The sequence below is a fragment of the Micropterus salmoides genome, unplaced genomic scaffold, assembly GCF_014851395.1.
Source record: "Micropterus salmoides isolate LMB-PRFRI ecotype aquatic unplaced genomic scaffold, ASM1485139v1 Ms_hic_scaffold_8, whole genome shotgun sequence".
Taxonomy (NCBI): domain Eukaryota; kingdom Metazoa; phylum Chordata; class Actinopteri; order Centrarchiformes; family Centrarchidae; genus Micropterus; species Micropterus salmoides.
In genome coordinates this window covers 12,755,981-12,778,975 of record NW_024044570.1, presented here as the reverse complement: position 1 = coordinate 12,778,975, position 22,995 = coordinate 12,755,981, and the positions used below count along the sequence as shown (strand labels likewise).

The 22,995-nt window shown below is 42.4% G+C and overlaps 1 protein-coding gene across 1 annotated transcript; it reads left to right on the top strand.

The window, feature by feature from the left end:
* Positions 1 to 839: 839 nt before the first annotated feature.
* Positions 840 to 21,312, top strand: nuak1b (NUAK family, SNF1-like kinase, 1b). The gene is made up of 7 exons (XM_038705387.1): positions 840 to 2,160; positions 7,219 to 7,339; positions 12,289 to 12,440; positions 13,558 to 13,623; positions 13,753 to 13,872; positions 15,515 to 15,647; positions 16,776 to 21,312. The coding sequence occupies exons 1-7, from the start codon at positions 1,861 to 1,863 to the stop codon at positions 17,867 to 17,869; spliced, it is 1,986 nt and encodes a 661-aa protein (XP_038561315.1). The 5' UTR covers positions 840 to 1,860; the 3' UTR covers positions 17,870 to 21,312.
* The last annotated feature ends 1,683 nt before the right edge of the window (positions 21,313 to 22,995 follow it).

Below are 22,995 nucleotides of genomic sequence, written 5' to 3'. Positions count from 1 at the left end.
AGAAAGGCTTTGGACAAAAAATGCACAAACAAAAACATCACATTATAGCTATACTCTATAGCCAGTGCTCGAAGTGTAATAAAATAGGTGCCAGTACTTATTTAACATTTCTAGTTGCAAGCTGTTTTTCAGAATATTTTTAACAAATTCTTTCAAAAAGTGATTGAGACATTCTGATACTGACATGTCTCCAGCGTCCCCAGTGTAAATGACAGCTATCTGTCAATACTTTTAAATGTCCCGCCCTATCCAGGCTGTGATTGGTTGGTTCACGACAAGTGACATTGCAAGAACATGTCCCGGTACACCAAAGAGTAAAATGTCGAGGTGCCGGCACTGTGTACCGGTGCGTTCCGGCACACTTCAAGCACTATCTATAGCACATGTACATGTACCTGTTCAGCCAAAACGTCCATGATAATTTATCATTAACAACATTTCATTTCATTAACAATATTTATTGAGTGAAATCATACATATGTATGTATCATCAATATAGTGATAACTTAAGCCAAAAAATACATCCCTTTCATGTAATTCCTTCCAAGTAGTCACTACATGTATTATGAGTCTGGCATGGATGAAAATTGTAACTTTACTGGTTGGCAAGGTCAAACCTCTGAATTGTAGTGGGGTGTTCAAAAGTCCAAAAACAGAAAATGGAAATACTCAAGTAAAATACAATTCCCTCAAAATTGTACTTAAGTACAGTACTGGAGTTAAAATTGGTTACACTCCACTTCTTGGTGGAAGGGGGAGGGGGCACCATCCGTACACATCCTAGGTACGCCACTGATCATCGGCAGTCATATCAGAGATGTGAGAGGGGAAGAGAGCACAAAGAAAGAGGGGAACAGAAAAGACAGGGGAGGAGGCGGTCTGCGCAAACCCCGCCTCCAGACTCGGATCCTCTCGCATTCCTTATTCACAGCCTCTCACGTTGAGGATAGAGAGAGAAAGGGGAGAAACAAGAAGAAGGGCAGACGGAGAAGAAGAACAAGAACAAGAAGGGGAGCAGCAAAACGACCATGGCAATATCCAAAACGTCTCAGCTTGAGATAGTGTCCGATCACAGCGCACCTCTACCGCCGTCGACTACTGCACGGAGCATGCAGTCGCACAATAGACAGAGTCCAGATGAGTGAGGAGCTATACCTGGGCCGTGGACAAAATGAGGGTCATCTTCATCCAAAACGCCGGTTTCGTCGCAGCTTTCTCGCCTTTTAGACGTGAGTCGGTGATGTTGGCAGCGTTTAGGACGACAGATAATGTGAACGAGCAAGAATTAACCATAGCTAGACCATGCCAGTCAATTAAGGAGTGAGGAGATCAAACCCATATATTTAGGCGTTTTTCTTTTATGTGGGAATTAGCTTGCAAATACATTATAGCCAATATCATCTCTAAATCGAACGTGTATTCAGCTTTCGGCATGCTGCCTGCTGTCGAAATCTGAATACATATTTTATCATAAATTGGCACTAGAATTAATTATTTTTATCCGATGATAATAGGACTATGTATCCGGTAATTATGGACTGATAATGTCCTTTTAGACCTTTTGTGCTTAATCCTCAGTAGATTGATTATATAGCGATAATAACATGAATAGATAGCCTAGGAGGATAAATCCTTGTTCGCATTGATCAAAGTCGATCAACAAGACAATCTGGAAATGCTAGTTTCTACATGTAGGCCTAATAATATGACTAGTAGGCTACGCGTTATTCCTTGTAATTTATTTATTTATTATTACTAGGCTATTATTAGATCTATAAGTATTATATTATCAATTTGTTTTAGGTAGTTAGTTTGAAATATTTAACAGTGGGAAGGTTGTTTGGACACTTCCCTAGTGAGATGGAAACCGCTTATTTATCGCTTCACCGGGGGGCAAGGCGTCCCGAGGCCCAGAAAGGCCAAACCTCTGCGGGCAAACCGGCAGGGGGTGACCTCTCCCCTCCACCTCCAACTCCATCCCTGCTTGCCGGCAACTCACCCGACGATACCCCGGCAGGCAGTGATGGACGGAGAAACTCGGGCGTGAAGAAACACCATCACAAGCATAACCTGAAACATCGCTACGAGCTGCTGGAGACGCTGGGAAGAGGCACCTATGGCAAAGTCAAGAAGGCCATTGAAAGGCACTCCGGCAGAGAGGTGAGCCACTTAAGAGACTGTAAACACATGGCATGATGCTTTTAGCAGGTCTATATGGCTGTTAGACATGCATAGCCTACTTTTGTAAAGCCAATTTTAGTTGCCATTACAAACAACACGGGTCCTAAAATAAGTTCTTTGTTGCTAAGGGGCGTGTGCATGTCCATCCCCCGCTGGGAATTCCCCCTTTGCTCAAAAGGGCCCATGGGGCCAGTGAGTTTTGGCTGCACACGCCTTGTCCTATGGTGGGCCTCAAGACCGGATGCTGGAGTGCAAATCCGGCTACTGACTGACTGATGTGATAGAAGTGATCCTAGTAAGCATCACTGAAAGCAGCTTACATGACTTTGTTCAGTGTCTCACAGGCTATAGTCTATTCTTTCGGTCCACCCCTTTCTGTTTCTTCATTTAAAAAATGTATTGGCTGTCTTCTTTACCATAGTAAACTCACCATCTGCTGTTATGTCCTTGCAAACCAGCGCATCCGTCTGAATATTTCCACGTGTGGTAAAATATGACCCCTGTGCCCATTCTGGCAGGACATGGGGAACTTTCCATGCACTGAGAATGCCAGGGGAAACTCAGTATAGGTCAACAATGTCCCCAATGGTTTCATAGCTCCTGGCAAATGCATGCTTGATAGGGGGATCATAAAACCTCTAGTAGGGCTTACTCCCTCTTGGCCTGTCCGACTTGGCTCCTTGTTGTTTCTTCAGTATGTTTTCAGATTCATTGTTGCCATGGCAGTAGTGCTAATGTGAAGTATTTTACTTTCACTATTGTAAAATTGCACAATGCATTGACAGGAAGGGTCAAATTAAATTCTTTTTACATTATGAATAGTGTTTCCCTCAGAGCTCAAATTAGCAAGAACAAAATGTGGCTTTCGATAATGTATTGGAGTAACAGTAGCCGCAATTGCAATGTTTCTAAAACCATGCTTACCTACTGGTAATTATTAAAATTACATTTCCTAATTAAAATCTTCAATAGAGTACACCCATAATATACAATCAGTTTCCAGTTTATTAGGTACATGTAGTTAGAACTAATGCAGTCTGCAATGAATCCTACCTTCATGAAGGTTATAATGTTCAGTTTTTGAAAGGTCAGGTGTTAATTTAACTGTGTGATGAATTTGTGGTAGTGTTGAAATGTATTGCATTACACAGAGAGGTGTTTCTGTTTAGCCTACTCTCGCTGATATATATGAAAAAAAGGAACGTGGATTAATTAAAGAAACACCTGTCAGTATACAAATAATTCTTTGTAGGTCAAAACTCAGTGCCCTAGTGGCTTCATTTCTCCTGTAATCTTCCTCAGTTTAGCATTCAGACCTAAAATAGCTTGTCAGTAAACGGGGGAGTTTGTATATCTTAGGGAAGTCCTTTGAGAATCAACGCCTCTGCACAGCAGAAAACAGACAGAGCATGCTTGCCGGCCACATCACGGGCCACGTGTGTCTGGCACTACGTTGCTAGAGTTTACATGACCTCTGACTGAAAGGTAGTCCCTTGTGTGCATATGGCAAATACAGCAGCAGTGTGGTCAGACTGTTATGCAATCACCCTGTACCTTTCCCTGGTTCCTTCCACAAACCAAATGAGGAGAGCAGAGAAAGATAAGTGAGGGGACAGACTCAGAAAGTTTTGTGTGTGACTGTGTGTGTGCACATATGTGGAATGAACTGAAGGCGCTTGAGGGAGATTGATTAGCTGTGGGCACATTCAGTGTGTCAGCGAAAGTGGAACTGAGTGAGTGTCTGCTTTAATCTGCAAAGCCAAATGTTGTACGGCTTGGCAGCTAAATGGAAACCCAACATTATATGGAGTTGATCATATACATCATAGTCTGGATATGTGACACATGCACAAGCTCATGAGTTTGTGCATGCCTCTAGAAGATGTGTTTCATGTTTGTATACTTGTGAAAGAGACTTTGTGTTTCTGATATGCCATCTAGATGACTATAGTGAAAAGTTTGTGGTGACAGGCGGGCCTTAAATGGGCAGTGATGCATGAAAGGCCATCCATAGCAGGAAATGAGATGGAAGGGGAAGGTTAATATCCTGTATGGGAGTTCCATCACAGACAGGAGAGGATTGGCAGTTAGCATAGAGACACAGGGAAGCCCACCGTCATAACATTGAGAGGGACAGCCTTAGCTAAAGGGATTAGAGAGTCATATTAATATGATCTTAAAGCACCAGATTACATCATTCCCCAACAATGGATTCACTGGAGAGGTACGCAAGAGGGGAAAACACTGACATTCCTCTGCTAAATGTGGTGCTGTTGATGAGGTATTATGATTTCTGGCTGAATTTGAGAATATAGTTCTCTGGAAAAGTGACGGCCCTTATCCTCCCACTCTTTCACTCTCTCTGTCTCTTCCCCCCCTAACTCTGACTCAGACACACACTCAACACAACAGATGATCATGATCTTTAGAAAACGCACGGAAGGGTGAACTGATGATGAATACTTCATCTATTTTAATGGCCTGAGAAAGCGCAGGAAGATGGCAGGCTCCAGTGAAGCGAAACATGAACTTTCACTTCAAACAAGCTCTGTTGTGAACAAGGAGGGGGCCCAGAAGAGCAAGGCCCCATACCTGGCAGGGGCCAGCGTGGGCAGCAGTGCAGCGCCTGTTACTATGAGTGACAGTAATAGGGATCCACTTAAGGACAAGCGTAGCTGTGTCAGCCAGCCCGGCCAGCTGGCAAGTGGCTGATCTGCAGTCCTGTTTAATGATCCACATCAGGGTCAGGGCAGGGGAACATGAGGCGATACACAAGAGATACCTGGCTTTGTCTCAAGCCCAATTCGGGAGAGCTGGCTCATTCAATGAGTTAGCATATAGTGTGGAATTAAGCTCATGGCAGTTAAAGACTGATTACTACCCCTTTAGGAGAAAATACCATTTTGGTTTTAGGCAGCAGTTCTACAGAGAAAGTTTACTTGGCTTTACGTGTAACTTTTGTAGGTCGTTTCGCAGTTGTATCCTAAATTAATGAATTCCTGAATTAATTCCTACATTAAATCCAGGAAGGTGACTCACATTCTGCCTCACTGCTAAACTCCAAAGTCAAAAATATATACTCACGATTTGGGGATCAGTGATAAAATGTTGATGAATCTGATGAGGTAGAGGAAAATATCAGTGTTAAGACACAAACAACTTTTAACCAATTAAGAACACAGCATGTGGACCCCCTGGACCCCATCTTGTTTATTATGGTATAATTTCTTTAAATTCTATGTAATCAAGACATGCTTTGGAAGGGAACTATTCCGGTTTGGGGTTATTTTTATTGATGTACACGGTAATTAGCTTGGCACTCACTACTGCCTGTGGTTTCTGCTGCATGGAATAAAGCTGTGCTCCTCAGAATACTACCGCTTAGCTAGGAGAGGACAAAAGTTTAAACTAACAGAATTCAGAGCAAACAGACTCTATACAGGCCTGATCAAAGCAAACCCAGGACTCAATCCAGAATGTTTAGGCTACAATTATAGTGACATGTGCTAGACTGTGTACTCTTGATTGGTTTATTTGGAGAAGGTTACTAACCTCTTATTTAAGGAGTGCAAAGGCTAGAGGTTTGAATGCATTGTGGCTGTCTCTTACCCCGGTGGCATTGCCCTGGTGGTTTAAAATTGTCAACTCAAGTGTAGTTGTTGACCATTGAACCTCCTGTAGCAGGCACATTAGCAGGACAAGTTGACTGAATCACTTCCTCAACCCCTGCCCATTCTCCTGATTCTTCCATAAAACTCCCAGCAGGTCAGCCTTTTCAGGCTATTTCATAAGTAGGCCATTGGCTCAGAATGACTAAAATAAGAGGCTGGGTAGTGATTCAGTGTCTTCTCAAGGACTTTTTGACAGGGGAGGAAACATGGCTATGTAGGTTAATACCGACATGTGATTTATGGAGGAGCACTCTGACCTCCACGTCTTCCTGCCTCCCTTTAGAATGACTATTTAACACCTTGCTCACCTCTTTTTCATGATACAGACATGTCATGATACTGAATTGCAACAACTTTGGTGATCCATTTACTTTTCGTCTGGTGCCAACATTTTACTCTTGGTTGTATGACCAAATATCTGGAATACTAATGATATTCTCATCAGCCTCAGCAGTTTAGTGCTAATTAGCAAATATTAGCATGCTAACACACTCAACTAAGATGATGAATATGGTAAACATACCTGCTAAACATCAGCATTGTTATTATAAGCATGATAGCGCCACTGTGCGTTAATGTGGCTGTAGAACTATAGTCTTGTTTTCTGCCAACAGCTCCTTCCAGATAGAAAGTTTCTATGGAAACCCCATGTTTCACCGTGTTAATCTGACTTCTGATCTCTCTGTTAGAGAAAGGTTTGGGGCCCCAGATCAGAGACCTAGCCCAAACACTGACTAATACCTGGTTAAATGTAGGCACGGGCTCTGAAAGAGTACAAAGCAAGCCTCCATTATGGCACCACGTGTCAGGTTGTTTTTCTCAAAGAGAGGACCTTCATTTAGCTTCGTACAGAAAGAAGGCTGAGTAAATTACACAGTGTGAGACTAAGATGACACCTCCCACTCTTATTGACTCATCTGGCCGTCACGACAGCAATGCCTGGTGATAAAATAAATGGTTGTTATAGAGGCCTTATAGGACCCCTGAGAAGAGAGGTAGATTAGGCTGATGAAGTACACAAAGGTTATTAGGGAAAGAAATGTAACAACACATACTGAGTTGGCTCATGTTTTTGCTGAGACAGACAGATATCACATGCAGAGCCATGTACATTTTAAAGTTCACTGATAAGATAATGAATGTGACAGACTGTAAATATGTTGTCCTTCAATCCCTTACTTTCTTTATTTTCTTTGATTTTTCCTCCCTTTCCAAATAAATCAACATATCTATGCAATTAGTGCGAAAAAAGGAAAATGTGTTTTAAGCTGTTACACCTGATACACCCAAGCTATTGCTATTTACTTTATACATTTTATGTTGCTATAAGTCATTGATCAAAGTGTCTTCTGTCCTCTGTTTCCAGGTGGCTATCAAGTCAATTCGAAAGGAGAAGATCAAGGATGAGCAGGATATGGTTCACATCCGCAGAGAGATTGAGATCATGTCATCCCTCCGCCACCCACACATCATTTCTATATACGAAGGTGAGGGTCTGCTGCATGTCACATACACATACACAGGTGGTAAATCATGCACACTCATTTGACTTGAACAAACATAAACAAAAACACACACGTCCAAAATTCACCCCTCCCTCTGTTCATATAAGTTGCAGAATTGTCATGTTTTGACATGCAGATGTCACAATAAGACCTGGACTACAGCTCTGGGATGTTATTCATCTTCTCTGCTCTGTCTGGGCTGCCTGGGCCAGTAAAAGCCTGGATGGCTTTGACAATGTTGCGTCTAAATCTCCCTCAGTTTATGTGTGTATGTGTGTGTGTGTGTATGTGTGTGTGTGTGTGTGCACACATGTGTTGAAAGTTTGTGTGTGTAAGAGGGGTGGTATTCTAAGGGATTGCCTCTCCCACATAAGAGGTCTCATCTCTTGTCTTCTCTGGTCTTGATCTCAGGGCCAGACATCTGCTGATACTTAGAGACAACTACAGCTGTGTGTGTGTGTGTGTGTGTGTGTGTAGCTAGGGAGACACTGGATTGACCTCAGTCACCCAGGCCTGCACCCTGTCTGACTCCAGTCCAATTGCTATGCAGAGGGAGGAAAGGGGTGTTACAAGGGTGCCTTAAGTCTTCCCCGGAGCAACGTCAACATATATCTACCCTAGGAAGCAACTCTCTAAATATCAAAGCCTTCAAGTCAGGCTTAAACGGCTCACATATTTACTTTTTGGGACCTCCTTTTTTGTCTTTTAGAATGACCTTAGCCTCCCTGGAAGAAAACATAGATTAGAATTAATGGTGAGTAAAAAGCCTGAACAATTCCCATTGAATTCTTTCAACATATTTCTGGCAATTAGTCATCCCTTATAATGTAGTTTGTGCCTATTTTCAGGCAATTAAAGTCGCAAGGCACTGCAATGTGAATTGGTTTCATATGATTTGTGACTTCTGACTATTTTTATGCCCATGTCAACAAAGCAACGGTTTCAGTGCCCTTTTCACGATAGCAGCCCTGGCATAATGGCAGTTATTTATGTGCCACTGCCAAACTGGCTTACTCACTGACCTTTGTTCAGTTTCAAAGTCCCCAGGTAGTTATCAGTAATGTGAATATGCAGCAAACATCACTATTTGTCATGGGAACGTGCCAGTAGTCAGCTGAAGGGCTGAAGTGCAGTTTTATGTGTTTTGTAGGAGAATGATTAAAAGAACACCCAGCTTTATAAACTCCAAGGAGACTGGATGGTGTTCCTATGTGTGCTGCCTTCCTTTAAAAGCAGCGTACGCCACCAAAATACTCTACCAGACTCATTGCTCTCGCTCTTTGGTGTTTCTCCTCAAACCCAACGTTTACTGTTGTGGCCTGGCCTCCTCCCAGCCTTGCTTTAGAGATATATAGGAGGCCCCAAGATTTGTGTATCCGGCAACACCCTCTTCAACAGCCCCTGCTAACTGCTTTGTGTGAAGCAAAGCTGAACCAGATGTGTGTGTGAAGATTGATTTTTACCACTCCCTCACATTCTGCACCCATCAGCATGCTGTGCGAGGCATTTAAAAGCAGATTCTCAGGCATAGGCAACTACGTACCCTAGTGCCCCTAGTTTGCTTTTCCCAGCCAACAAATAGTCCGACACATACATCTCCATTAAATCTCAACTTGTTGTTTTTATACTTCAGTTTTTGTGTGAATTAAAGAGGTGGTTTTATGCTCATTTTCAGGTTCAAAATCTTAATTAGGGGTTGTACCAGAACAGGTTTACATGGTTTAATTTTCAAAAAACACCATATTTTTCTCATACTGCATTTTGCAGCTCCTCTTTTCACCCTATGTATTGTACACTCTGCTCTTGAGCTACAGAGTGATGCATCTTACTTGTTACTAGTTGCACATGCGCAGTTCCCAGGTAAGGACTACTAACCAATCAGAAGCAGAGAAGGGCGGGTCGTAAGAAACAAGGTAGTGTGATCCAAATCAAAGCCTCTTCAGACTGTGACTGTAACCTAGCAGATTACTCACAAGTCCACAACCACACAACATCGTTGTTCCAGATCTTACCATTAGGACTAAAAGTTGAACTGTTGCCGGTGTTCTGACGATCCATGCTGCCTTGCCGAAAATCGATAGACTCAGCTCTACTCGGCCCTGCTCCGTTTTCCATTGCAGATAGTACCCAGAGATAGTATGTTGCAGGTCGTCATAGCGACGCCACACACAACTGCCACAACGTAATGTTCAATGCGACACACACACCAGCGACCCACAAAGCTCTTAAAATACAGTCTACGGTTAAAACGTTTCAGCATTCCTCAGAATGTAAAGACAGATAAGCGGTATGAAAACCTTCCAGCTGTGTTTTCCTCTGCCGTTGTTGCTGCAGCGGTCTGTGTGACGGCGGGAGCCGAGGGCTCCTCAACTCCGAAAATATTCAAGCACATTTTTGTTTCACCATCACTTCTCGTAAAACTGTCAATATTCGAAATCTACACAGCTGATTTCTCACCTCGAAACTTCTCAGAAGTGGATTTAGTGATGAAATAACATGTGAAAACTGTAAAATATAAAACTTTATGTTGCTGGCCTCTGTCTGGTGCAAGCAATGATGATGCAGTGAATAGTGAATATTCTCTCTGACCAATCAGCAGTCTGTCGTGTTTTCACGTTACATTTTAGTATCCCTCAGCTTGCTTGGAACCTCGATGGAGGTGAGGTGATACGAAAAAAAGTACCTGGAAGCAGGTACAGGTACAACATTTCTACAATGGAAACCCAAACAAAGGCAAGTCGAGCCAAAGGGCCTCTGCTCAGACTAGCTTGGTTTGAGGGCGTGCCTGACCCCCGCAAGCTGCTTGGCAAGCTTTATGACGCGTTTTCATTGTGATGTCACAAGTAAAGGAAGTGAAGGGCTGGACAACAAACGAGCTGTTTTCAAGCGGTTCAGAGCAGAGCTTTCTGCGGGAGATGGGATGGGAACTAGTTAATTAGTTTCTAGCCTCAATGCTAAGCTAACTGGCTGCTAGCTGTAGTGTCACATTTGGCGCACAGATTGGTATCTCATATGTTATCATCTGACTCTCAGCAACAAAGTGGATAAGTGTAATTCATAGGGGAAAAGGTAAATAAGGAGGATATATGAAGTTAGAACAGACTCTCAAACCATTCTCCCTTCTGTGAGTGAAGAGCCACACTTTTCATTGTATTCATTTTACTGCATTCTCTAAAGGTGACATAAGCCTAGATAGTAATTTAAACAGTATTCCGCCACTCTTCTGTATTGCACTTTGAAATAGTACTCTGCGTGAGGGCCTGACCTGTGAACAAAAGCCCAATATGTGACATTGAGACTGTAGTGGTGGCTGGTGTACCCAACGGGCTGTAACAAACCCAAGTTATGTAACCCAGGTAATTACTTCACCACCAGGGGTCAAAGGTAAATGGGAGTGCAAGCTGGGAATTGGCTCTCCAAGCACAACCCCAACACGGATCATTGTGAATGTTACCCCAGGTCACCACCTCTGTCCACCAGTCAGAAGGCTGGATCTGTTCTGCCTTCGGTGGTACTTGGCTTACATGCCGTCTGTTACTTCCAGAGCAGCCAGAATCGGTGAGCATTACCATCACTCAGCAACTGTGTGTTTTTGTAGAGGATTATATCTTTCAAAGGACCCCGGGAGGGGGTGAGGAAAGTAGTGTGACAAACTATGAAGGTGCTCACTCAAGGGTGCAGAAAGCAGAGGCCTTCACCCTCAGTGACCCTGCTGTGTGGGAAAATCAACCCACACAATACGGAGCAACATGGCTGACTGTGTTGTTGTCATCTCCTCAGTATACCCTGTCTTTCTCTCTCTCTCCTCTCTCTCTCTCTGCCTAACCATTTTCATTCCCTTCATGCCAAGGCACTGGGAAGTATGTTGCCAAGTTAAAATGATACACCAGAAGGCTAAATGCTGACAACGAATGATATGTTTGGTAACTGCAGTTGGTTAGTCTTGCTTTACAGTAATACACTTGTAATAACACTTTCTCCAGTCACCAGATTTGATTCAAGTGAGACTGTTAGTTAATGTAAAAGAAATATTTTATTCACGTTGTTTTCTCTTCTAAAAGTGAAACTGGGGATGAATTAACCAGCATTGTTTCCCATCCTTTTTCATTCTTTGTTTTGGTCATATAAAAATTGAGCAAATATAAAAGCAGTAGATACAGTATATTGTCACTGCTATAGATTTTAATGAGTAAACAGAACACAGAAGAACAGTAATTATTTATTCAGAGAAATACATGATAAACAGTTCGTGCTTCAGTTTGTGCTTCTCTTAAAATAACAAGGTGATGCTTTTACATGTGTTTAGTCATGAATTACTAATGAGTAATGCAATATTTTTAATTAATGGTTTTGAGAAGGGTGTTGTTATAATATACTGTTATGCAATATATTCAATATTGTGATATTTTCCAATCAGATGGACACTAGTATGGTGGTTAAAAGAATGTGGGAATGTGTTGTGAAATGTGTTGACATGACGCAATGTTGAATTGCGAAGTGGCACATAAAACTGTAGCATACCATCTATCTGCAAAGCTAACTCATTCTCTCTTTGAGAGGTGCTGCTTTCTCTCTGTTTCACTGCTCTCCACTCTCTCGTCTCTGAGTACTGGGCTTGATTGAGTTAACAGCCCCTCCCTGCAATGTTGTGAAGGAGCCAGACACATGAGGTGGGGTTTGGGTGATATAACCTTGGGAAGTGTAGAGATGTTATGTGCTCCTTTGGAATTTGGATTCATGCTTCAAAACTAAAGGGGGTAAACTGGTTTACTCTGCTTTTTACATCACAATGTCCATGTGTGATTTTAACATGATAGAATGAAACTGGAATGACTTTATAAGTTCTCCTCCCATCTCTCTTGCTATTGATATAGATCTATTTCCTGAAAGTAGATTAATGAACTCCCAATTGTTTTCTTATCATTTCTCAGTGTTTGAGAACAAGGACAAGATCGTGATCGTGATGGAGTACGCCAGCAAGGGCGAGCTGTATGACTACATTAGCGAGCGCCGGCGCCTGAGTGAGCGGGAGACTCGACACTTCTTCAGACAGATAGTCTCCGCCGTGCACCACTGCCACAAGGTGAGGAAACCCATACCATACTATACATAGATATAAACATGCAGGCTTTGTTTTCCATGCAGCAGCATGCTTATTGTAACATAAACCATGCACCTCCACAGTCAACCATATAGCCAGTTAATCTGCAGCCCTTACTACACTGTGTGCTTTTCTTGGCGCACGGCTGTTAGGGAGTCATCTGTTTCAGAGTGAAGATGGAACACAGACCAGTTTAATTCAGGCTTATTATCTGATACAGTGCACCAAACAGGCTTTGCATTAATTCTGGCCTCATCTGTTGACACACTGATGGACGTCCCAAGATACCCCTAAAGCGTTTCCCCAGAGATTTAGCTCCAGCCACACCCATGTCAACCCGTGTTCCACACGTCACTAACTCCCATCAAAACCCCAAGGTCCCAGGGCTTGTTTGGATGAGCTCCCCTCTTGTCATCCACTCCCCAGCTGGAGATAGGGATGATGTCATGGTCCTCAGATAGGAGAGTCCCAGACAGCCGTGAATGATGAATCATCACTACCAAGCACAACCTCCCGCTGGGTGGGGTGGTGTGAGTCACTGACACAACAAGCAAGCAACCATTTCTTCATTGTATCCACCAATCAGGGTCATGTGAACATGAGCTCCCTGCCAAGCAATAACCAATGGGAGATGCCATGCAGAGCGCAACCCTGATGGATGAAGTCACTCCTCCACATCTGAGCTGGGTTCTGTCTGTCTGCATACCACATGTTAATTCCAGGGTTTTTTTTAAACCCAGACATTAACCCAGACATTAACAGCATAGTTGTTTTTTAATCCCAAGATGTTGTGAGAACATCATTCATACAAGGTGGTAATTACAGGATCATGTTTATGTGACACATCATGTGAGTCGATTTAAAAAGAAAATCATAGCAGATGTCAGCATAAAGACCCCAGAAGGGACAAGACCAATTAAAGAGTACTAGACCAATAGGCTGCCTTGATTTCCCCCGAGAGCCACAAGATAGCTTTGTAAGCTTTGAGTAAATCATCTCTTAATACAATGGACTGTTTATTACTTGGATCAATCTCTCATGAATAATACATTGATAGATTAATCAATCATTACTTTGTTTTTTTGTGATTGTCTTTCAGAATGGAGTTGTGCACAGGGATCTGAAACTGGAAAATGTGCTACTGGATGAAAACTGTAACATAAAGGTGAGTTTGCCCTTTTATCTGTGATGCGTTACCCACAGGACTATAATACCTTACCCCAAATGATCTTTGTATGAGGGATTAACGATCACATGGCCAGTGTAAAATTCACACATATCACTGTTTCCACAGATTGCTGATTTTGGGCTGTCCAACCTCTACCATAAGGACAAGCTGCTGCAAACCTTCTGTGGCAGCCCGCTCTACGCTTCACCAGAGATCGTCAATGGGAGACCATACCGTGGCCCAGAGGTGAGAACCAGTGAGCAAAACAATGATAATGACTAAGCAGCTGTTTGTGTGTGAACTTAATTTCCAGGACTTGATTTAGTTCATCATCATTATTGTCATTCTTAGCTGTTAAATTTGGTGTGAACCTCCTAGATCTCTCACTTTATATATCTTTCATCATTATTATCTCACTAGTGATTATCATCATCACATAGGCTGGAGACAAAGTGGTGGATAGGGTTTATTTTATTTTTCTTTGATGGGATTACTATTGGCCTCCAAAGGGAGGTCTCTCTTGCAACTTCACAGTGGGTCAGCTCAGATACTGTCTGCACCCTCCCCTGTCCCCCCTTTCTACAATGTTTGGGTCCTTTGAAGTGAGGTACTGGAGTTTTTACTCACTTTCTTCTCATCTTAATGGGATTGGAATGAACTCCACAGCCTCTAAAAGACGCTCATGGTCAAAGTCAAATAGTTTTGGTGAAAGAAAGAGTGAAAATGTCTCCCCAAAGCCACTTATCTGGCAATTCCAGAGTCATTCTGAAGGGCGTTGTCTCTGAAATCGCATCAGTTACATAAAACAAAGCAACAGAGGGGGAAAAAAACTTGCATTTTTAGATATTCAAGTCCAACCATTCAATTTAGCGTAATTCACTATAATTTCCTCCAGAGTGCTAAAAACTACAGCAGTCCGATTGCAATCAAAATTACAGAACCTCGTTTGGGGTGAGGCCACAAATTACAGCAAACACAAGCAATGAAAATAGATCACAACAATACTGCATGCCCTGTCTCGCCCTCAGGAATGGACCAATAGCAACAGGAGAGTGAAACATTCTTGATGTGGTCCAGATCCTTAGAGGAAGTACACTAACTCTTTAACTGGCCCTATCTGATTTCCTCTTCCTAGACTGTGTCTTAGAGCTTAAGATACCACCATCAGAAGCACATTCCTCAGAACATCACATCCCCCCCTAACTACAGTCAATACACACAAATCACTGTCACATAGACAGGTCATCTACTGATCTCTGAATGGCAGCATGTCTCAGTGAGTCATCAGGGGCCAGGACATCACAACTCATTACCCCCTTCCAATCTCACAACTTCCCACATAGCTCTGCACCTCCTCATGCCCCAGACACAAATTGTTATGTAACCGCTTATTTAGAAAGTCATGTTGCATTAGGTTAGTGGTCAGAAAGTGCTCGCTTCCCCCTGACAGACTGTGAGAGCGTGAAGGGGGGCTGGTAGATTTACCCACGTAGAAATAAGCCATTTCCAACCAGAGTACTGGCATTTGTTATTATTTCTATAAAAGATGCACTGAAGAATAACTGTAGCATCGCAAGCGCTTTAACAGAGATGTTCGTGCGTGGCATTAGGGTGAAAAAGTAATTATGGTGCTGATTAATGTCAAAGTAAACTCAAGAGCATCACTCAAAATTCTGTTCATTCCACACATTAATGCAATGAATCACTCATCAAAACAGGAATGGGAAGGCTGTGTCTTCATTACATAACACAAGATTGAACACACCTCAACTATTTGTTTTGTTTGCTTGCTGCGTACAGTATATATGGCTCAGTTTATAGGCAGTGTGTGTTCTGTGTATGACTGAATGAACATGTGTATGACCAGCTTTTTTGTTTCTACCATCAGGTGGACAGCTGGGCTCTCGGGGTGCTGCTGTATACCTTGGTCTACGGGACCATGCCATTTGATGGGGGAGACCACAAGAACCTCATTCGCCAGATAAGCAACGGCGAGTACAAAGAGCCCACTCAGTCCTCAGGTACGGCAGGAACCTCTGTTTGTATTTTCCTGGTTTTTGTCATTCTGGGAAAACACACCTGATCCCAGTGCTTTTTCTTTATTCATTTAGCTGACGCTTTTATCCAAAGCAACTTACAATTGCTATATATGTCAGAGGTCGCACAACCTCTGGAGGAACTAGGGGTTAAGTGTCTTGCTCAGGGACACATTGGTGTCACAGTGGATTCGAACCCGGGTCTCTCACACCAAAGTCATGTGTCTTATCCATTGCTCCATCACCACCAGAAACTACATCATAAACTATACTTGGCAAATCTAGTTCAGCTGAACTGCAGATAGAGTCACTTTGGGAACACCATTTGTCAGAAACTTTCAACCCCTGAGATTATGTCCATAAATTCTATAGCAGTCACTTCTTTATGTAGATTCCAGAAAATACTCTTTGAGACATTGGTCCATAAACTGTTGAATGGAATATGGATCAGAGTGCTCTCAATGTGTACATATAGTAGAATCTGCACAATCCATTACACATGATGCTCAGATCTACACTTTTTGTCCAGATAGTATTAAAAAACTCAATAACATCACCATTTTTAATAAATCTAATCTCAAGTCTAGTTGTTTCAGGAACTGAAATATATGGCAGGAACAGGAATGCAAACATTCCATTGAAAGTTGGAAACAATTTTGTTTTTGTGCCTATTATTATTGGTATACTGCAGTACCAAAGACACTCACATGGTGTAAACGTTGTCACTAGCATGTGTTGTCTAGTGTTTAACTGAGGGTACATTGTTGTGGTTTAAACTGAACAATGGAAAAATAATCATGTAAAATATTTAGTGACTAATGCTTTTAGTAAGGGTATAAAGCACTGCATTTGTTTTTAAAAGCCAAATAAGCAAATAATTATATCACCAGCTTTTACACACAGCCTTAATTATTCAATTATTTAATGAAAACCCACACCAGTTCCAGCATCTTTCAATTAAGACAGCCCCAGGTAGTGCTTGCAGTGTCGAACTCAACTCCACTTCTCCTTTTAGTACTCATTAATAGCTTGTTATCAAATAGTTAGCTTTTTATGAAAGTGATGTGTTATATGTGGCAGCTTACAGATTGTTCTTGTCATGTTTCCTGCTAGATGCCCGTGGACTGATCCGCTGGATGCTGATGGTGAATCCTGAGCGCCGGGCCACAGTGGAGGACATAGCCAACCACTGGTGGGTAAACTGGGGCTGGAAGAACAGTGTGTGTGACTGCGAGACCCAACATGACCATGGAGGCTCGCCTATGCTGGCCCGCTTCATCGACTGGCAGAACCGCACTGAGCCACGTGGTTCTGGAGCCAAAGCTGCAGCCATGCCCCAACTGCTGCGCCAGAGGCCCAAAAAGTCCAAGAAGGAAAATGTTGAGTCAGGGCAGACCCACTGTGGAGCAGAGGACAAACCGGGTCTGAAGAGACCCAAGGGGATCCTTAAGACCAGGGTCACTGAGGAGCAGCAGTCTGCCAGTCTGGAAGATGTGGAGTTGGGCCATGCAGCGCTGCCTCAACAAACCGAAGAGGGAGAGGAAGCCTCAAGTCCAGATCAAGAGGAAGAGGAGCTGATTCTGGGAGGAGGCTCGCCAGCTAAAATGGTGCCATCTCTGCCCAAAAAAGGCATCTTGAAGAACAACCAACAGCGGGAATCAGGGTACTACTCTTCACCAGAGCGCAGCGAGTCCTCTGAGCTTTTGGGGGGTGCCAGTATGTCTCTGCTAGCCACCTCCCCGCCTAAGAGAGCGATGGGGAGAAAGGGCATCTTGAAGCGAAACGGCAAGTACTCCACCTACAGCGGGCCTCCCTCGGCAGCAGCAGTGGCTGGAGTCCTTGGTGAGCCTCCTCCATCAACTGACTCAGGTCTGTCCCGCAGTCAGAGTCGGCCCTCCAGCATTGTCGGAGAGGACAGCTCCACGCTGTCCCTGTCGCCTAGCTCCCTGAGTGGGGCTGAGTGGCACCCTTCCACCACCCACCTCCGCCCAAACATCAGGGCCTGTGTCTCAGCTGAAAACCTGCTGCAGCTCGCCAACTTCAAGGGCTTCCAGCCTGCCCCTCCGCTCCAGGGACCCAAGTTCAGCCGTGGCCCCAAAACAAAAGGCTCCCCAGGGGACAATGGCAGCTTCTCCTTGCTAGGGGACCTGGAGGACATGACTCAGGTGTACCAGCAAGCCCTGGACATTAGCAGCAACCTCACCTAACAGATGGGTGGGAATTGAACGTGACTGTGTGTGTGTGTGTGTGTGTGTGTATGTGTGTGTGTGTGTCTTTGTGTGTGTCTGTGTGTGTGTGCGTGTGTGTGTGTGTGTGTGCGTGTGTGTGTGTGTGTGTGCGTGCGTGTGTGCGTACGTGCATGTGTGCGTGTGTGCGTGCGTGCGCGCGCGTGTGTGTGTATGTGTACACAGATGTATATGGGTGGCATTAACGACCAGTGTGTTACTGGGATACACCTTTTGGGAATTTGTGGTTTTCCAAATGGGGATGAAATCTTGATGGAAATGATATGTCTACACACACACACACACAGATGTACACACTTTGGTGCACTTCTCTGGGCAGAGGAAATTTAGTTAGGGTTTTGTGAACAAGAGAGAGAAGGAGCTGGCATGAGAGAATGCCACCCAGTCTGCATTCTTGGCCCGTCCATAGACTTTGCTGTGTTCAACATGTTTACATATTCAGCAAGAAGGCAAGTTGGAATCACAAATGCAGCAACCAGAAACCGGTTGGCTGTCCTTGTACACCACCAATTTTGAGTTTGAGTTTACAAAAGCACCTTAAAACTCACACAGAGCACATGCTTTTGTGATCTTTACTTCCTTTAAAAAAAAAGAAACAAACCAGGGTCTTGTTCCAAAAATAACAGACATTGCTGATTATTTATTATTTTCGTAGCTTTTAGTTTTAAGTGCAAAACTGGTGGGCTGGCTGTTACTGGAAGAGTCCAAAGCTCCTCATCTCCAACTCTTTGTGTGGAACTGACATATATAATTATGTTACTCAGTTATGAGAAACATATAGTATATATAATCAGCATATATAATTGTGTCTGCGCTTGTAAAACACGCAGGCAAATATACCTTCATAAAAGCGTATGTCCTATATATGTGTATGATACTAGGGAATATGTAGGAAGTGCCTTTTTTGATTCATAACAAAAAATTATGTATGTCATTTCCTTAAAGTGGAGGGAAATGCCAGGCCAACCTGTCGCCAGTTGTGCTTTTTGTGATGTTGTTTGTGAATGTGGAGAGACCCAGGGCCTTGAGCGCACAGCTACTTATTTTAGGTTTGTATGGTCAATCTCAGACAGTTGCAGTCAAACAGTCTCATCTCCTCCCCCTGTTCCTAGAATCACACACAGATATGCTGGGATCTACAGGCCGCCTTGAAAAGACCTCCCCTGTGTTCTTTGTCAGTATTTAAGCCCATAGTGTGGTTTGTCAGCAGTTAAGGTGGCTTGGTTGAGGAAAGTTTCGCTGGCAGCACCAGAGGTCTGCAGGGGCTCACCTAGTGGGACAATTGGTGAAGGGAGATAGCACAGACACCACCTCATAGTCCTGGAATGTGCCTGGCTCCCTTAACCTTGGTAGCTTTACATTTTAGAGGCTTTGTTTAGTGAGACAATTTTTTTTTTAACCAAAGACATTTAAGGTGGTTTCCATTGTCAGACTAGTTAATATTTTATCCAAAGCTCTTCAAAAGAGCTAAGTAAAGTGGTTTGTTTTAGCCTGCTGATGACACAGCAAATTCCTCAGACAAAGGCTGGAGACGTGTTGGTGCTAGAGATCTCTATCAGCCCCAGACCGACTCAGCACAGGTGGGATCTGCAGTCTGTGCTCAGCCCTCCAGCTGTGTATACTAGTCCATTATGTCAACCAAGTACAATTAGCCAGCTATTGTTTTCATTTGACAGTAAGAGAGAGGCAGCGCGCAGAGATTTATAGCTAGAGGGAGAAGAAAAGAGTGTGAAAGAATGACGCATGGAAAGTTGCTGAGATTAGAGAGGACTTTCCTGTAAAACACAGGAAAGGTCAAGGAGTTAGAGTTATTTTTTGAAGGAATTGTAATGTAGAATAGTGAAAGTTAAGAAAGTGAGTAGAATGAGTAGATGGAAAGTTGTTGTTTTTTGTTTAATACCAAAGATGTGATGAAGTTTTGACATGATTCAGGGGAATGGATGGATCAGGGACTAGTGGAAGTACTGTGGATTTTTCTTTGACTTGGGAATCCCCGTTGGTGAATGAAATCATCCCCACATTGGCTTTACCTTACGTTTGTTTTTTGTTTTCTTTTTGAGTCTTTATTTGAGATGCTGGAGGGTGTTGATACAGCTTGTCTTGAGGGTCAGTCAGTGTGTTCTCCATGGCCTTAGGAAGTGCGTTACACTTTTCAACAGCAGCCAAAAGCTGGAGAACGGTGACTGACATCATCCAAAATATCAAATGATATGGTTAGAAAACCGTGCAGTAGATGACCCCGAGGAAACAGATCACATGTTGAATGTTTGTCAGTGGTCTTCTCGTGTGACGGAAAGGTCCTGGGTATTGATTCAGATGAAAGACCCGTTGCGAATTATATTGCATCTTATTGCCTTTTGTATTGCATTTTATTGTCAACTGGATTTACAGTGAAAAAATTATACTATGTTAGTATTTTGTTTTATTATGCTTCTGTTTTTGATTTTCCAAAATATAAGAAACTTTATATTGCTTTATGTTATGGCAGAAAATACTTCCTTCCTCAAAGTTCTCCAGAAACAGACAAATCTGATCTGAAATTGGCGTAGTTTCTATTTTACACTGTTTTGATACACCTGTGGGTGAGAGAATCCCACTAACAGCCTCCAAATGGCAAAAAGCAACTCTTATAATTTAATTGAAATAGGGCAAAATACAAGAATATGTACTGATATATCAATAGCCAACCCTAAGAAAATTGCATTTCCACCTTGACCAAATTAGGATGAGGTCCAAAATGCTGGAACAACACCAGGAGAAAAAGGAAATAAAGCAATGGAAAGAATCTGATGATGAAACTTTGCCAAACTGGAAATAAGTGGTGCATATCTTTTAGTTAGCAAAAAGTCTAATCATAGGAAAACTTGACTGGATATTGTTATGACAACAATAATAAATTAGTATTATTATGTTATTTAAGTATTATTTTGTTATGGCTCATTACTATTGTTGGCTATGGCCACCGTTTTTTTGTTTGTTTGTTTTTGGGGGGGTTTGTCTGTTGGTGATCCTGAACTGCCAAGGTGGACTAAGTTGTGTGCCTTTGGTATGTTTTATGACCTTTTTTTGATAATGAAAATTATTATCAATGTGTTTTTATACTTGTATTTATTGGTGATCAAGCCATTTAATCTGTTGTTATACTCCATGTTCATGCTTTGGCCTGCTTTGGACTGTGTGTTGTGTTCAGGATGTACTGCACACAAAAGTATCATTGTTTGAAATAGAGTGGTATCATCTCATTGTGAAGATAGTGGCCAAATGTGTATTTGTTAGAGTAACAAATCAATAAGAGTTCCTCAAATCCTGTAAAATGTCTTAATTCATCCATTTGGGTGTATTTCTACTCAAAACAATGCCTCTGTAGTACTGTATCAACTCAAATAAATGGATCTTGAAAGTTACACGTGTTTGTTTTTATGCTGTGTGTGGCCATTTGAGTTTACAAAGTGTCCTCTGAGTTAAACAGTCAGGACACCAAACTGTCCATTCCCTTGAGGTGGACAAGGAAAATATATAAAAAGTCTCAGGGGAGATCAGTATTGAAGTCTATTACATTCACATTGCAAACACCCTCCATCCCATTCACAAAATAGGCCAATAGGCTAAGATTTCTGTCTATCTCACACTAGTGTCCCTTTTTAATGTTATTTTTATAAAAGTGATTATGAGTTTATTAAAGTTTATTCTGGTTTGACCCAGTGGTGGAATTAGATAAACAAAAATTCCCAGAGGTTAAACTGGGACAGAACTACTAATATTTTATTGCATTTGGGAAAAGTGTAAAACAACTTATTATTGGATGCCCTAATTTATTTTCCTCTTTAAGAACGTGTGACCCACAAACCTACATGGATGCAAGAAGGGGGTCAGCAAAGGCCATCCACATTGCAAAGGTGTTCTATTTTCATCCTTAACGCTTAACATAATGAATTCAGTTCATTGTTGGGGGCAAAAGGTTGGGATCAAAACACCACACTAAAAGACTACAGGTCATTTGGACTCAGTTTGAAAGAATTTATTAAAACCTCATGGCCTGCTTAATGCAGGCAGCCAACCTGTCAAAAGCAGAACTACCAGTAAGAATGGGCAAGTTTGGGCACTGCAATTAGCCAACGTTTCCATAAAGTCTCAGCCTTAAATTAACTTGATGAATGTTAAAGTGGCGCTATGTATTTTCTATTATATTTTCTAAGCATTCTTTTTAAGGAAATTTCCTGTATAGGCTTGAAAGGTAGCTGTTAAAACTTTGCAGCATTGTCCCTCAGAGCACATAAATTCTGGTCAGCTTGCCGGTTACAGGACTGAGATAAAATCAGCATATTTAGCCATATTACACATTACATAAACACAGACAGAAGCCAAAATACTTGAGGGATAAGGCTTATTTTTCATCGCTCATCACAATCTGAACAAAAGGACTACCTGGTGACCGTGACACTGAAAATGTTGATACTTTTTCCACCATGAAAACCATTCACTACTGGAAGAATTTGTAATGCTGTAAAAAGGAACAGGACAGCACTTTGCCACATTATCACATTACCTTCACAACGCTGAAACACGTTGCACATTTTTTAATTTATGTTTCTGCCTGATTTTTAAGTCCTGCAGGCTCTTGCCCTACAGAGGGGAGAAGAGATACATGTCAGCCTACAAGTATCAATAATCATTAATGCATTATTATTGGTCAAAACAGCATCATTAAGGAAAAACTAAAATTATTAGTTGAATAAACTAAGTGTGTAATAAGGTGATTGCATTCCTCTGACTTCATGTGTCCAATGTACCATCTTAAATCTATGTTAAGAATAATTTTAACATCACTGTTGGTTTCCATGCTTGTTTGTTTACCCTTTTTCCTTCTTCTTCTTCTTCTTCTTCTTCTTCTTCTTCTTCTTCTCCTATAAGGCAGATTTGCCAAGATATTTCTCTCGCTTCCTGGTGTCCCCTGGTAACCGTGGTAACCCCCGTGTTTCATACCGCTTTGAACTGTGGGCAATTCCCTCAGGCAAAGTCTGCAGAAATGCGTACTTACAAAAAGGGTTTAAAAAGGGCTCGCGCGCTTGACGATTTGACAGTGGGAC

Bases quoted from the DNA above. Each gene is read 5' to 3' on its own strand.
- nuak1b (XM_038705387.1), top strand. From the start codon at position 1,861: ATGGAAACCGCTTATTTATCGCTTCACCGGGGGGCAAGGCGTCCCGAG. The intron at 2,161-7,218 runs GTGAGCCACTTA...CTCTGTTTCCAG, and splicing joins AAAGGCACTCCGGCAGAGAG to GTGGCTATCAAGTCAATTCG. The intron at 7,340-12,288 runs GTGAGGGTCTGC...ATCATTTCTCAG, and splicing joins CATCATTTCTATATACGAAG to TGTTTGAGAACAAGGACAAG.